This window comes from Bombina bombina, chromosome 4 (assembly GCF_027579735.1).
Source record: "Bombina bombina isolate aBomBom1 chromosome 4, aBomBom1.pri, whole genome shotgun sequence".
NCBI lineage: Eukaryota > Metazoa > Chordata > Amphibia > Anura > Bombinatoridae > Bombina > Bombina bombina.
Window position 1 is genome coordinate 460,136,435 of NC_069502.1, and position 16,798 is coordinate 460,153,232.

At 36.7% G+C, this 16,798-nt stretch overlaps 1 protein-coding gene across 2 annotated transcripts in view; it reads left to right on the plus strand.

Moving 5' to 3' along the window:
* Positions 1-16,798, plus strand: part of LOC128656427 (matrix metalloproteinase-23) — a 132,253-nt gene that overhangs the window by 30,403 nt on the left and 85,052 nt on the right. For both annotated transcript variants that reach the window (XM_053710332.1, XM_053710330.1), the window contains exons 2-3: positions 3,375-3,493; positions 3,798-3,934. In XM_053710332.1, the coding sequence (XP_053566307.1) occupies positions 3,375-3,493; positions 3,798-3,934 (256 nt within the window). The remainder of the gene's footprint in view (positions 1-3,374; positions 3,494-3,797; positions 3,935-16,798) is intronic.

Genomic DNA, 16,798 nt, shown 5'->3' on the forward strand with positions numbered 1-16,798 from the left:
ACAGATCACCATCGTTTAATTCAGGGGGCTTCTTTTGTGCTTCCGACCTGGACTGTAATTTCAACAGATGCAAGTCTCACGGGTTGGGGAGCTGTGTGGGGATCTCTGACGGCACAAGGAGTTTGGGAATCTCAGGAGGTGAGATTACCGATCAATATTTTGGAACTCCGTGCAATTTTCAGAGCTCTTCAGTCTTGGCCTCTTCTGAAGAGAGAATCGTTCATTTGTTTTCAGACAGACAATGTCACAACTGTGGCATACATCAATCATCAAGGAGGGACTCACAGTCCTCTGGCTATGAAAGAAGTATCTCGAATTCTGGTTTGGGCGGAATCCAGCTCCTGTCTAATCTCTGCGGTTCATATCCCAGGTATAGACAATTGGGAAGCGGATTATCTCAGTCGCCAAACGTTGCATCCGGGCGAATGGTCTCTTCACCCAGAGGTATTTCTTCAGATTGTTCAAATGTGGGAACTTCCAGAAATAGATCTGATGGCGTCTCATCTAAACAAGAAACTTCCCAGGTATCTGTCCAGATCCCGGGATCCTCAGGCGGAGGCAGTGGATGCATTATCACTTCCTTGGAAGTATCATCCTGCCTATATCTTTCCGCCTCTAGTTCTTCTTCCAAGAGTAATCTCCAAGATTCTGAAGGAATGCTCGTTTGTTCTGCTGGTAGCTCCGGCATGGCCTCACAGGTTTTGGTATGCGGATCTGGTCCGGATGGCCTCTTGCCAACCGTGGACTCTTCCGTTAAGACCAGACCTTCTGTCGCAAGGTCCTTTTTTCCATCAGGATCTGAAATCCTTAAATTTAAAGGTATGGAGATTGAACGCTTGATTCTTGGTCAAAGAGGTTTCTCTGACTCTGTGATTAATACTATGTTACAGGCGAGTAAATCTGTATCTAGAGAGATATATTATAGAGTCTGGAAGACTTATATTTCTTGGTGTCTTTCTCATCATTTTTCTTGGCATTCTTTTAGAATACCGAGAATTTTACAGTTTCTTCAGGATGGTTTAGATAAGGGTTTGTCCGCAAGTTCCTTGAAAGGTCAAATCTCTGCTCTTTCTGTTCTTTTTCACAGAAAGATTGCTATTCTTCCTGATATTCATTGTTTTGTACAAGCTTTGGTTCGTATAAAACCTGTCATTAAGTCAATTTCTCCTCCTTGGAGTTTGAATTTGGTTCTGGGGGCTCTTCAAGCTCCTCCGTTTGAACCTATGCATTCATTGGACATTAAATTACTTTCTTGGAAAGTTTTGTTCCTTTTGGTAATCTCTTCTGCCAGAAGAGTTTATGAATTATCTGCTCTTTCTTGTGAGTCTCCTTTTCTGATTTTTCATCAGGATAAGGCGGTGTTGCGAACTTCTTTTGATTTTTTACCTAAAGTTGTGAATTCCAACAACATTAGTAGAGAAATTGTGGTTCCTTCATTATGTCCTAATCCTAAGAATTCTAAGGAGAAATCGTTGCATTCTTTGGATGTTGTTAGAGCTTTGAAATATTATGTTGAAGCTACTAAGTCTTTCCGTAAGACTTCTAGTCTATTTGTTATCTTTTCCGGTTCTAGAAAAGGCCAGAAAGCTTCTGCCATTTCTTTGGCATCTTGGTTGAAATCTTTAATTCATCTTGCCTATGTTGAGTCGGGTAAAACTCCGCCTCAAAGGATTACAGCTCATTCTACTAGGTCAGTTTCTACTTCCTGGGCGTTTAGGAATGAAGCTTCGATTGATCAGATTTGCAAAGCAGCAACTTGGTCCTCTTTGCATACTTTTACTAAATTCTACCATTTTGATGTATTTTCTTCTTCTGAAGCAGTTTTTGGTAGAAAAGTACTTCAGGCAGCGGTTTCAGTTTGAATCTTCTGCTTATGTTTTTTATTAAACTTTATTTTGGGTGTGGATTATTTTCAGCAGGAATTGGCTGTCTTTATTTTATCCCTCCCTCTCTAGTGACTCTTGTGTGGAAAGATCCACATCTTGGGTAATCATTATCCCATACGTCACTAGCTCATGGACTCTTGCTAATTACATGAAAGAAAACATAATTTATGTAAGAACTTACCTGATAAATTCATTTCTTTCATATTAGCAAGAGTCCATGAGGCCCGCCCTTTTTTTGTGGTGGTTATGATTTTTGTATAAAGCACAATTATTCCAATTCCTTATTTTATATGCTTTTGCACTTTTTTATCACCCCACTTCTTGGCTATTCGTTAAACTGAATTGTGGGTGTGGTGAGGGGTGTATTTATAGGCATTTTGAGGTTTGGGAAACTTTGCCCCTCCTGGTAGGAATGTATATCCCATACGTCACTAGCTCATGGACTCTTGCTAATATGAAAGAAATGAATTTATCAGGTAAGTTCTTCCATAAATTATGTTTTTTCTTTGCATAATGTTTTTTAGATGATCTATTTATATAGCCCATCTGGGAGTGTTTAAGTAACAATGTATAGGTTTGCTTAGTTTTTACTAACATTGTGCTCCTAAACAAGCCCCAACGTATCAGATGTAGACTGAAGTCTACAGATTCCTGTTTGCTCCTGTTTGTGTAATAGGTATTCTCATATGCAGGGTAGAGGGGAGGGTCTTTTCTTCCTGCTTTCTCAGGCCCTTTCAGTGTGTGTCCCAGCCTAACCTCATCAACAGTACTAAATTGGAAGTTTCAAAGTAAGTTTTTAAAAGGTTTTATACTGAATGTTTAGATCATTATCTGTGCATATTTTTCTTTATAGTAGTGTATATTGCATGAAGTGTTTACTGTCCCTTTTAAGAAACCTTTTCAAGTTCTTTAATGGCTATTACATTTGTCTAAATTATGTTTTATGTCTTCTTAGTACTTGCAAGGTTTAATTTATAATATAATAATGTCATGTGGGGTAAAAAGTTGATAATCCCAGATGAAGTCCCTTTAAGGCAGGAAATGCATCACATTTCAGTTGTGTAGGTATGGTGTTTGCCTTTACTGATTTAAAATAGAATTTTAGAATTAATTATACTCCTTGTATTTTTCACTCATTAGCAACAGCACAATAATATTCTCACTTTGCATGGTACTTTACCTGTTATACACTATAGATCAGCCTTTCTCATGTCCAGCCATCAAATGTCTTTTTTGGACCCGACTCTAGGAGTTCCCATGCCTGAGTAAAGATGAATCAATGTAAGTTAGCAGCTGAGAAGCCCAGGCAGGGATATACACACATTCTGGCCTGCTAAGGGATCTTGAGGGTGGGACTGAGTAGCACTGCTTTCTGTTACATACAGTCCATGCAATATGCTTTGTCCCATACCACTTGCTGAGAAACGACTTCCCTAAGTATGTGGTATTTTCTAAGCTGGTATTGGTGTTTGTCTGCTTATATTGCAGGGCAAGGATGAGCTGTACCAAGTTTCTCACCATTTTGAGAGAAGCACAACCACCAGAAAGAAACGATATACCATTAACCCAATGGGGGCCAAATGGAATCATTCAAACCTGACATACAAGTAAGTACTTGTACATTATACCTTTCTTCTACTCCATATTTGACTCCAGAATTTGCATAAAAGTGTTTTATATCAGCATTAGCCATTTATCCAGGGATGAAAATATTACTATATTATTAGCCCAATATAATATTATTATTATTATTAATGTTACCACCAAAGCACTTAGAGGGCCATGCAGTGAAGGACTTGGGCTTATGATTTCTTGGCCAATAGTTGTATATACATAAATACCAACTGCTTCAACCTAATCCACATGTCATAAGGATTCTCTCGCAGCTTGAAAACTGATTGCCCTCTGCAGGATTATCCAGTTTCCCAACACACTGAATAAAGAGGACACAGAGAAAGCTCTGGCTATCGCCTTCCGCATGTGGAGTAAAGTATCATCTCTCACATTCCAACGTGTACAGCCAAACCAAGCTTCGGACCTTAGCATAGGTAAGGAAAGGTAGGGGGGGTTAAGTAGGAGTGATTGTTGCACGATATAGAATGTCTGAGAGCATCACTAAGTAAAGATAATTTTACTATAATGATTATATTTCTTTCATGTAATTAGCAAGAGTCCATGAGCTAGTGACGTATGGGATATACATTCCTACCAGGAGGGGCAAAGTTTCCCAAACCTCAAAATGCCTATAAATACACCCCTCACCACACCCACAAATCAGTTTTACAAACTTTGCCTCCCGTGGAGGTGGTGAAGTAAGTTTTTTCTAGATTCTACGTTGATATGCGCTCCGCAGCAGGTTGGAGCCCGGTTTTCCTCTCAGCGTGCAGTGAATGTCAGAGGGATGTGAAGAGAGTATTGCCTATTTGAATTCAATGATCTCCTTCTACCGGGTCTATTTCATAGGTTCTCTGTTATCGGTCGTAGAGATTCATCTTTTACCTCCCTTTTCAGATCGACGATATACTCTTATATACCATTACCTCTACTGATTCTCGTTTCAGTACTGGTTTGGCTTTCTACTACATGTAGATGAGTGTCCTGGGGTAAGTAAGTCTTATTTTCTGTGACACTCTAAGCTATGGTTGGGCGCTTTTATATAAAATTCTAAATATTTGTGTTTAAACATTTATTTGCCTTGATTCAGGATGTTCAATATTCCTTATTTCAGACAGTCAGTTTCATTATTTGGGATAATGCATTTAAATAATCAATTTTTTTCTTACCTTAAAATTTGACTTTTTCCCTGTGGGCTGTTAGGCTCGCGGGGGCTGAAAATGCTTCATTTTATTGCGTCATTCTTGGCGCAGACTTTTTTGGCGCAAAAAATATCTAAGTTATTTCCGGCGTTGTACTTGTCACCGGAAGTTGCGTCATTTTTGACGTTTTTGCGCCAAAAGTGTCGGCGTTACCAGATGTGGCGTCATTTTTGGCGCTAAAAGCATTTAGGCGCCAAATAATGTGGGCGTCTTTTTTGGCGCTAAAAAATATGGGCGTCATTATTGTCTCCACATTATTTAAGTCTCATTGTTTATTGCTTCTGGTTGCTAGAAGCTTGTTCATTGGCATTTTTTTCCCATTCCTGAAACTGTCATTTAAGGAATTTGATCAATTTTGCTTTATATGTTGTTTTTTCTCTTACATATTGCAAGATGTCTCAGATTGACCCTGGATCAAAAGCTACTTCTGGAAAAACGCTTAACTGAGTTCAGTTCTACCAAAGCTAAGTTAATTTATTTTAAATGTTATAAATGTTTATCTTTAGCTATGGTTTGTAATAAGTTATTATGATATACTTTTACATGCAGAATCCATTAGTATTTATGCTTTATTGCCATTCTTACATCTTATGTACAAGAAATATTTAGAAGATTTATAAGAAATATTTTTCTGATTCTATTTTAAAGGCTTTGTCTGACTTCGTGCCTTCTAATAAAAAATTTTAGGTCTTTCACTTCTTTTTTAATTATTGAAGTTTCAAATGACCAACAACATACTGTTTTATCCTTCTCTGATGATGTTTTTTCTCTTTCAGAATTTTATTCATCAGATATTGACACTAACAAATCTACTTTTTTATTATTTTTTTTATTAAAGTACATTTGTTCTTTGTTGAAAAGGTGTTGATTATTTTGGATATTAAGGTAACTAGTTCTTTAAGACTAGCTGACACTATTTCTGCTTATTTATTCTTCTGTGTTTTCAGAAGTTTTCTTTCCAATTCCTCATACTATGGAATGGAATAGGCTGAGAATTTTCTTTTATTCCTTCTTCAAAGGTTTTAAACTATATTCTTTGCCAGCAGTTAAATTCAATTTGGAGGGTTCTCCAATTTATTGGGGCTATCTCTACTCCTACTAATTATGCTATTGTTTCTATAGCAAAATAGTATTTATTTTCCTTTAGATGGTTGTATCTTATTTATGGAAAATTATTTAGTTTCAGGTACTTTTCTTGGTCCTGTGATTTATTTGGATGTTGCAATTGCTTCATTTTTGTTCTGTTTACTTTAAGATCAAGTATCAGATTATGATTTATTTTAGCATTCTTAAGGGACAACATTTACTAGACTAGGTGCTGTTGCATTTGTCTTGTTGTTTTGCATTGATTGATTATGCAAGTCCACTGTATTGACTGTTCCTTTAACTGGTCTATCATGCTAATAATTTCATTTGTGTCTTCATTTTATTGAAAATTTTCGCAAATGAGGGTTAATCTATGTCTTTAGCTATTTTAGTTAGAAGAATTTTGTGATTTTTTTAAAAAAAATAAAAAAAAAATCCATATTTCTTTTGTTCTAAGATAATCAATTATTTGTTTTATAATTGGATTCAATTCTTAACTATTACTCTGGGCTTCAAGATTGAGTTCTAAGACTAAAACTTTAAGCTTATACTAGTTTGGTTGTTCTTATTAAGGAACGAATTCCTGAATTCTTTCCCAAGTAACATGTTTATAATTGGAAATTTTTCAGTTCAAAATCAGCTCCCTAATATTGCGATGTACGTGCCGTATTCCAGCTTGGCTGGCAAGGGCAGGTTAAGACTTCTTTGAAATTTATTTGGTTCTATTCAGTCCAAATTTCTTTGATTTTATTCCAGTAAGGCTAACACTCTCTTTAAGCGTGTTTGGGTCCTATATATTTTGGGTTCTGTTGAAGCATGGCTGGGCACCCAAGGGGTTCAAGCGCTGCTCAGACCTGGAATCTTCTGGGGTATTTCTTCCAGTTCCATTTTTAGGAAATGGGTTTGGGAGTTTTATTCAAACTATTCTGCCTTTTTTTGGTCAGTGATAGCATTATTTGTTTTCATTAGATACAATAAATGCATATTTTCATTTTTCTGTTTTCATTCAGATTATTTTCTGAGGATGCGGAATCTCATATGATTCACTTGCTCTTCAGGACATAGTTAGAGGTTCTTTTTTTCAAAAGCTCTTGATTCCTCACACAAGGGTCACCTTTTTTAGGTTTCCAGATAGTTTGTGTCACTGTCTTTGTCTCTATCAGACAAGGGACAATTTTATTGTGTTCCGTTTGTCTGTACCTTTAGTCTCTATTATTTCCTTCAGTTGCTATATATGCATAGAAGTTTTAGGTCTTATGGCCACAGCATTGGATTTAATTCCCTTTGCTCATTTTCAATAGAAAGAACCTTTTTCAGTCTTTTATGCTGAATTATGGTGCAGGGATTCTAGGATTTCACATTTTAAATCTTCGAATTCTAATATTTATCTCTTGATTTGATGGTTAAGATCACCATCATTTAGTTCTACAGGTCTCTTCGTTTCTTTCAACCTGGACCATGATCTCTACAGATGCGAGTCTTTTTGGTTGAGAGGCTGTCTGAGGATCTCTGTCAGCACAATGGGTTTGGAAATCTCAGGAGGCGAGATTACCATTTGATATTTTAGAACTCTGTGTTTTCTCAGAATTTTTCAGTTAGTTTCTTTTTGAAGAAGAGACGTTTAATGTTTTTCAAACAATATCACTACTATGGTGTATGTCAATCATCAGAGTAGGACTATCAGTCCTTAGGTTGTGACAGAAGTGTCTCGGATATCAGCTTGGGCTAAATCCAGCTCCTATCTAAATTCTGTGGGTTTTTTCCCAGGTATAGATATTTGGGAAGCGGATTATCTCTGTTAATCCAGCTTTTCCTCCGGGAGAATGGTCTCTCTTACCCAGATATGTTTTTCATCTCATCTGAATAAAGAACTTCCCAGGGGCCTATTAAGGTCCGGGAATCTTCAGGCGGAAGTAGTGTATGCATTGACATTTCTTTGGAATTATCTTTTTGCCTATTTCTTTCCGCCTCTAGTTTTTCTTCCAAAATTCTTATGGAGTATTTGTTTGTTATGCTGGTAGTTCCAGCATGGCCTCTCAGGTTTTGGTATACGAATCTCATTCGGATGGCCAGTTGCCAACGTTGGACACCTCCGTTTAAACCAGACCTTTTTCTTTCTCAAGGCCATTTTTTTCCATCAGGATCTCAAATCATTAAATTTGAAGGGATGGAGATTGAACGCTTGGTTTTTAGTCATAGAGGTTTTTCTGACTCATTGATTAATACTATGTTTCGGGCTCATAAAACTGTCTCTAGAAAGATTTATATTGAGTCTGGAAGACCTACTTTTCTTGGCATTCTTTTAAAATTCATAGAATTTTATTATTTTTTCAGGTTGGTTTGGATAAGATTTTGTCTTCAGTTCTTTGCTAAGGACAAATCTCTACTCTTTCTGTTCTTTTTATTACAGAAAAGATTGCCAATCATCCTGATATTCATTGTGTTGTGCAGGCATTGGTCCATATCACGCCTGTCATTAATTCAATCTCTCCTCTTTGGAGTCTCAATTTGGTACTGAGGGCTTTACAGGCTCCTCCGTTTGCAACTATGCATTTTCTGAACATTAAATTACTTTCTTGGAAAAGTATTGTTCCTTTTGGTTATTTCTTCTACTAGAAGAGTTTTTGAATTATCTGCTCTTTTTTTGTGAATATCCTTTTCTGATTTTTTATCAGGAAAAGGCAGTGTTACTTCCTGATATTTATCACTTTTTTCAGGTTTTGATTCATATCAATCCTGTCATTAAGCCAATTTCTCCTCCTTGGAGTCTTAATTGGGTTCTGAAGGTTTTTCAGGTTCTTCTATTTTGAACATATGCTTGCTCTGGACATTCATTACTTTCATGGAAAGTATTGTTCTTTTTGGACATCTCTTCAGCTAGAACAGTTTTTGAATTATCTGCTCTTTCTTGTGAATCTCCTTTTCTGATTTTTCATCAGGATAAGGCGGTGTTGCGAACTTCTTTTAAATTTTTACCTAAGGTTGTGAATTCTAACAACATTAGTAGAGAAATTGTGGTTTCTTCATTGTGTCCTAATCCTAAGAATTCTAAGGAAAGATCGTTGCATTCTTTGGATGTAGTTAGAGCTTTGAAATATTATGTTGAAGCTACTAAAGATTTCCGAAAGACTTCTAGTCTATTTGTTATCTTTTCCAGTTCTAGGAAAGGTCAGAAGGCCTCTGCCATTTCTTTGGCGTCTTGGTTAAAGTCTTTGATTCATCATGCTTATGTCGAATCGGGTAAAACTCCGCCTCAAGGATTACAGCTCATTCTACTAGGTCAGTTTCTACTTCCTGGGTGTTTAGGAATGAAGCTTCGGTTGATCAGTTTTGCAAAGCAGTAACTTGGTCTTCTTTGCATACTTTTACTAAATTCTACCATTTTGATGTGTTTTCTTCTTCTGAAGCAGTTTTTGGTAGAAAAGTACTTCAGGCAGCTGTTTCAGTTTGATTCTTCTGCTTATAATTTCAGGGGTTTTTTTCATTATAAGATTTAAACTTTGTTTTGGGTGTGGATTATTTTCAGCGGAATTGGCTGTCTTTATTTTATCCCTCCCTCTCTAGTGACTCTTGCGTGGAAGATCCACATCTTGGTTATTAATTATCCCATACTTCACTAGCTCATGGACTCTTGCTAGTTACATGAAAGAAAACATAATTTATGTAAGAACTTACCTGATAAATTCATTTCTTTCATATTAGCAAGAGTCCATGAGGCCCACCCTTTTTTGTGGTGGTTATGATTTTTTTGTATAAAGCACAATTATTCCAATTCCTTATTTTTTATGCTTTCGCACTTTTTTCTTATCACCCCACTTCTTGGCTATGCGTTAAACTGATTTGTGGGTGTGGTGAGGGGTGTATTTATAGGCATTTTGAGGTTTGGGAAACTTTGCCCCTCCTGGTAGGAATGTATATCCCATACGTCACTAGCTCATGGACTCTTGCTAATATGAAAGAAATGAATTTATCAGGTAAGTTCTTACATAAATTATGTTCTAATTAGTAATGAGTGTGTTTACTACCAAGAATATGCCTCTCCAGTAGGTTTCCACCCATTTATAGTAAACAACCTGCAAAACGTGAGCATTTGCCAATGACCATATAACTTTCATACAAGCATGTGACTGAGTATATCACCATCCTGGCTGTTGTAAATCATCTTCCAAGAGGGCAGATGGTAAATATCTCTCTCAGTAAGCAGTTAACAGTGTCCATCAGTAGTATATAACTCCCCCATCACACACACCAATCCTTCAGTATAACATAATATCATTATAAGTCAATAAGTATGACATTCCTCATCGGAACTACTCATGAGGATATCATCCTCCCAGCAGAAGAAAACAAGTAATGATGTACCATGGCTTATGCATATTTCCAAAGGGATATGGATGCATTATCCTTAAAGGGACATGAAACCCACATTTTTTCTTGTGTGATTTAGATAGAGAATACAATTTTAAACAACATTCTAATTTACTTTTATTATTTAATTTGCTTTATTCTTTAGGAATCTTCTGTTGAAGAAATAGCAATGCACATGGGTGATCCAATAACACGAGGCATCTATATGCAACCAACAATCAGCCGCTACTGAGCCTATTTAGATATGCTTTTCAACAAAGGATATCAAAATAATAAAGCTTATTAGATGCTAGAAGTAAATTGTTAAGTTGTTTAAAATTGCATGATCTTTCTGAATCACGAAAGGAAAAAAAATTGGGTTTCATGTCCCTTTAAGGGGAAGGTTATGCAGATGCATTTTGCTTTTGTCAGAGTTTTAAACTGTGTGGAGACATGCAGTGTACATTTGTATCAGTAAAATGATGGAGAACTCAGGTAATCAGATTAAATCACCTGAATGAGGACCCTGCAACATTTCAGTGTAGACACTTGTCTAGTTCATACACAGGTAAAGCAACTTCTACAGCAAAAAGTTTTTCTGAGGTGCGTATAAATGATGCAAGCTAAGTGAAACCCATGTGTCCTTGTTTACTATCTACATTGTGACCACAAATGACTATCAACACTAGAAAACTGTTTATAAACCAACAAAAGAAACAACTCATGTTCAGAGTAACAGCATATGATCTACTACTCTTGTGTAAGCAGCTTCAAAGTAATTTGGAGAAGGTAGGATGACCCTGAAGATCTTTAAGCTTCCCTCCTTGGCCTGAGCTTTAAATACATCCAAAGCTGGAGAGATTAGAGCATGAGTGATGTTACAGAAACACTTTAGCTGAAGAAATCTGCTTCCAAGTTCTGCACAACTGAAACAAAAGCATCAAAGAGTGGGCTTAGAGTAATCTGCCCATTTAAGTGTAGCTCTTACCTTCCTTGGTTCCACAATTGCTCTTATATTGTTTGAATTGTGACTTGTTGCTGTAGTAACCAAAGTGTTAGTCATATTAAAGCCCATTTATTCTGATGCAAAGTCTATGAATATGAGACCGTTTAACTTCAGAAATATTGATCCTGGGCAAATATGTTCTGTTTTGAAACATTCTCATTTTGGGCCTGATGATCAAAAAATTGCCGGTATTGAGAGAAATCATGTAAAATCTTTGGTTGCTTTTTTGAGCATTAGTGTTTCTCCTTCACACCTAAAACCATACACAGTGAGATAAATAAGTCTTGCAGTCCTGACAAGACTTCTTAGATAACCGCACCGAACCAGGGAGCTTTACTTCAATAGGCACTTTGTGAGAGACATGTTTGAATTATTATAGCAATAGGAAGTTTACAAGTCACATGGCAAACCTGGAAGCATCTTTATAGATATGACATTAGAATAATGATCAAAATATAATTATTTGCTGGGTAAAAGGTTTCTTTTCTTTTGTAAGATGATGAGAGTCCATAACATGTGGGATATATTTCGCCCACAAGGAGGAGGTCAAGAGCCATCATAAGAGCTTTTAATCCCTCCCACCTACTCTCCCCACTCAGTTTGTTCTAGGCCTCCGAGGAGAGAGGTTGAGAGAAGTTCTCTGCAAGCAAGATTTTATTATTTTCTATCAAATTATTTATTTGGAATTCAGACCTGACTTGAGACCCAGTACCCCTCTTCCTTCTTTACTCAGGGAAGACTTCAGTATAATTTCTCCAATTTTCTGAGTGAAGCAGGGGTAAAGGAATACCTCAGTTTTGGCATATCATTACCGTCACGGGTAAATCTCTCTGCCATAATTGCCCTCAGGCATTGCAGGAACCCTGTCCCTTAGCCTTCACCTGAGGGGTTGCAGGTATATCAGCAAGTATCCTCTGCAATATATTTACTTGCATTGGATGGGCTCTCTACTAGATCAGTATTCTGTGAGGGAGAAAGACCCTCAGCATGCTGGTAAGATACAGTGGAGGGGTGCTGCAATCCAGGTAAGTGACTCAGACACTACACAGCCCAGGAACTATCCCTAGTACTCTCCTTTGGAATCATGGCTGAAACAGACCATTCATAAGACTTACTTGGTTGCAGGAAAACCTTTCCACTATTCCATTAGGTCTTTATCTACTTCTTAGGCCTTCAAAAATAACGCCCCTTGCAACAGATTTGCAAGGCGGTAACTTGGTCTTCTCGCCATACCTTTTCTAAATTTTATCATTTTGCTATTAATGTTTCTTCCAAAGCTGCTTTTGGCAGGAAAAGCCATAGTCTCAAATCGGAACTGCCATCATTTTGTCCCACCCATCCTTAACATGGACTCTCCGCTTGGGTATTGTATCCCACATGTTATGGACAACTATGGACTCTCATCATCTTATAAAAGGAAACATAATTTATACTTATCGACAAATGTCTTTCTTTCAGGATGATGTGAGTCCATAGGACCTTTATTTATTTAATACAATTGATAGTGACCGGCCCTAACTTAAAAAACACATCTAAATTAATAACACATCTAAATTAATACCACATAAATTGATAAAAGGACAAATATGATCACAAAATAAAGTGTAAATTTTTAGGACTCAGATGGAAACTTTGTAATTAGTCCCAAAAGGAAAGTCCCAAACGATGTCCTTCCCAAGCTTTCCACAAAAGCACAATGCACGATGATAGGCAAGAAAAAACTTCTGATTCCTCCCAGCTGGTCCTGAGCAGCGCAACTTTTTAGTGTGGAATTTTGAGGTCTTCCGTATTACAGGTTGGGGCGGTCCAGCTATTACACTAGCGTTATAGCTTATACCGCAACAATCCATTCCGCGATCTGAGACCAGTAGTTATGGACTTTGCAAAACTAAAATGTTTCACCAAAACTCATAACAAAAATGTTACTACACTAACACCCATAAACTACCTATTAACCCCTAAACGGCCCCTAATAGGATGAGAGCTGCTTAAATCCTATTGGCTGATTTGAACAGCCAATAGGATTTAAGCAGCTCTCATCCTATTGGCTGATTTGAATATCAGCCAATAGGAATGCAACGGTACCCCAATATAAAAAGGATACCTTGCATTCAAGCTTGAGTGTGCGGCGGACGATCGCATGAAGAGGAGGATTCACGTCGCTGAAGAGGACCAGTGCTCCAGATGATGACTAGCACTCCGGATCTGTGCATCGCTGAAGACTGCTCTGCACCTCCAGGAAGAAGATAGAAGATGGTGCCGCCCTGGATGAAGACTTTGCTCCGCCTGGACTTCCGGACTTCAGGAATGGGGTTAGTGTTAGTTGGGGTTTTTTGGGTGGTTTTTTTTTTTTAGATTAGGGCTTTTTTTTTTTTATGGGCGCCAAAGCGCTGATCCCCTTTAGGGGGCAATAGGTAGCAGGTTTTTTAGACTTAGTTTTTTTTATTTTGGGGGTTGGTTCGGTGAGGGGTTTACTGTTAGGGGGTACTTTGTAATTTTTTTAGGTAAAAGAGCTGATTGCTTCAGGGCAATGCCCTACAAAAGGCCCTTTAAAGGGCTATTGGTATTTTATTGTTAGCTTAGGGGGTGTTTTTATTTTGGGGTGGCTTTTTTGTTTTTATAGGGGTATTAGATTAGGTTAAATTTTTATTATTTTGGATAATTTTGTTTATTATTTTTTGTAATCTTAGTGTTTTATTATTTTTTTGTAATTTTAGTGGGGGTTTTTTTGTAATGTTAGATTTTTTATTTTTCGTAGTGTTAGGATTTTTTAATACTGTAATTGATTTTTTTTTTTTTATTATTTTTTTAAATAGTAATGTTAGGTTAATTTATAGTTGGGTTTTTTTATTTCACAGGTAAGTTTTTATTTATTTGAAGGTAGTTATATTGTAATTTAAAGTTAGGGGGTGTTAGGTTTAGGAGTTAATAGTTTAATTTAGTGTGTTGCGATGTAGGGGGCCTGCGGTTTAGGGCTTAATAGGTTTAATATGGTAGTAGCGATGTGAGGGGCCAGTGGTTTAGGGGTTTATAGGTTTATTATAGTAGTAGCGATGTGGGGTCCGGCAGGTTTGAGGTTAATAGGTTTATTATAGTATTTGCGATGTGGGGGCCGGCGGTTTTGGGGTTAATAGGTTTATTTAGGTGTTAGCAATGCGGGGGGCGGCGGTTTAGGGGTTAATAGTTTTATTTAGGGCCGGCGATGTTGGGGGAGGCGGATTAGGGGTTAATAGTTTTTATTTAGTGTCGTGATGTCAGGGGGGCGGTGGATTAGGGGTATTTAGACTAGGGGTTTATGTTAGGGTGTTAGGTTTTTACATAACTTTCTTTTCCCCATAGATATCAATGGGGTTGCATTTTAGCAACCGCCATTCCGCTATCGCAGGTGTTAGTTTTTTTCTAACACTTTCTCTCCATTGATGTCTATAGGGGAAAACGTGCATGAGCACATCAAGTCAGGCCTTGGCTTTTGTGCAGTATGGAGCTTAACGCACAGCACAGGAAGGTTTTTTGTAACTTGTAATTGCAGCGTTATGAAGAGTGCGATACCGCTCATTTGTTTGTTATTTACGCACCGGGTTTAGCGCACAACTTGTAATCTTGGTGATTTTTGAGCTTTTAGGCAATGTGTTGAGTATCTGTGATTTAAGTTCAATTTATAGAAAAGCTAAATGGCCAGGGCCCAGCCAACCCTGTCCCACTGGTCCAGCTCCCCCCTGCTCATTACTTTTTAGCTTCCAGGAGTGGCTTTGAATTATATGCTATACTGTGCACAAGGCTCGCTCAGTGTCCTGTAAACAGTATGAATCCACAGCACCAAAATGCAACTACACAAGCTCCTCCTAAGAGCAAGATCTTTCAACCAGATCTCAAATAAGGGAACTAAAAATATGCAGGAGGAGGAGCGCTAAGGCAGCTAAGATAGCTAAAAAAGCTGAAGGTAGGAGATATAGGGTTAAAAGAATTTATTTAAGATACATTAAAAATTAAAAATGATTGTTAAAAAAAAATTCGAAATTCAGATACACATAGTACCCCTCAGGATTAATAAAAACTTATAGTAGATAAAAGAAGAGTACAATAATATAAGCAGTAAAATACAGTGTGTATGCGTTCTATACAGTGCGTTTACGTTCTATATAAAAAACCATATGCAGTATCCTATACAAAAGTCTGTGCATAATGTCTGCTTATTCTATATGACATAAATATATAGTCTTGAGAAACGCGTAGACAACTCTGATTTAACGTCTCAGGTTCCTCTCATATCGGTAAGCATCTTACTTATTGTTATGGATATACTAGCGATATTGCACTATGTATTTTATCTCTTATAGGAGATTGTCTCACATTATCTAGAAGATCTTTACACATACACAAGATTATCACTATTAGAAGGATAACTATATAAAGATCATCACTTTCTTATTATTTTTCATTTTTTTGGTGTACACCTATTTTTTCTTTATTTTTTATAGCCTTATTATATATATATATATTTTTTTTTCTATTTTTTTTTTTCTTTTCCACTTTGGACACACAATTTACACACAATTTACACATAATTTTGGACATATTTTTGGATATTATTATTGGACGCTCCTTTTTTTTGACACATTTGGACACAGTTTATTGACACAGTTTATTGACACATTGGATGTAGCTATTTTTTGGAACTTTATTTTTCTTTTTGGAACAACAGGGGATTTCTAATTCACCTTCTCTGCGGAATCATTTGGGCTGTTTTAGTAGTGTCATATTTATGATCATATCTCAGTGCTTATATTTATGTCATAAAGAATAAGCCGACATTATACACAGACTTTTGTATAGGATACTGTATATGTTTTTTTATATAGAACGTAAACGCACTGTATAGAACGCAGACACACTGTATTTTACTGCTTATATTATTGTACTCTTCTTTTGTCTACTGTAAGAATTTACACTTAACAAAAAGGATCTTATGTTAAAAACCATTCACGTCTAAAACTTAATATATACATATATCAATAATCAGCCTTGTGCAAACGAAGTCTATATACAATCTTCTGTATATCTTTATAACCCTTCAAGAACAAATAACAATACTCCCTTCAAAATAAACAATCACATATTTATTAAAGAAAGATAAATAACAAATATATGATCTCAGCCCTTAGCATGCGTAACTGACCACCTCAGCATTACATCATGCCTGATGTTAAAATAGTCAGAAGGACACACTAACCTCTCTGTAACAATAAGGACACAATTTTTATACTCATTAAAATCTTACATCTACTATCAGTTTTTATTAATCCTGAGGGGTACTATGTGTATATGTATTTCAAATATTTTTAACAATCATTTTTCATTTTTAATGTATTTTAAATAAATTATTTTATCCCTATATCTCCTACCTTCAGCTTTTTTAGCTATCTTAGCTGGCTTAGCGCTCCTCCTCCTGCATATTTTTAGTTTGCACAGTGTCCTGACTCGGAGGCTGCCTATGCACTTCTTGACAGGAGAAAATTCCCGGCATCCCGTTGGGCCAGTCCAGCACTCATAATCTTGGTATAAATAGGTCTGAATCAAAGATTAAAAAAACTAAATTAAGTGACCACATTTTGAAATGTGAACGCTTCACACATTTGTTTTGCTGTTCCATGTCCAAG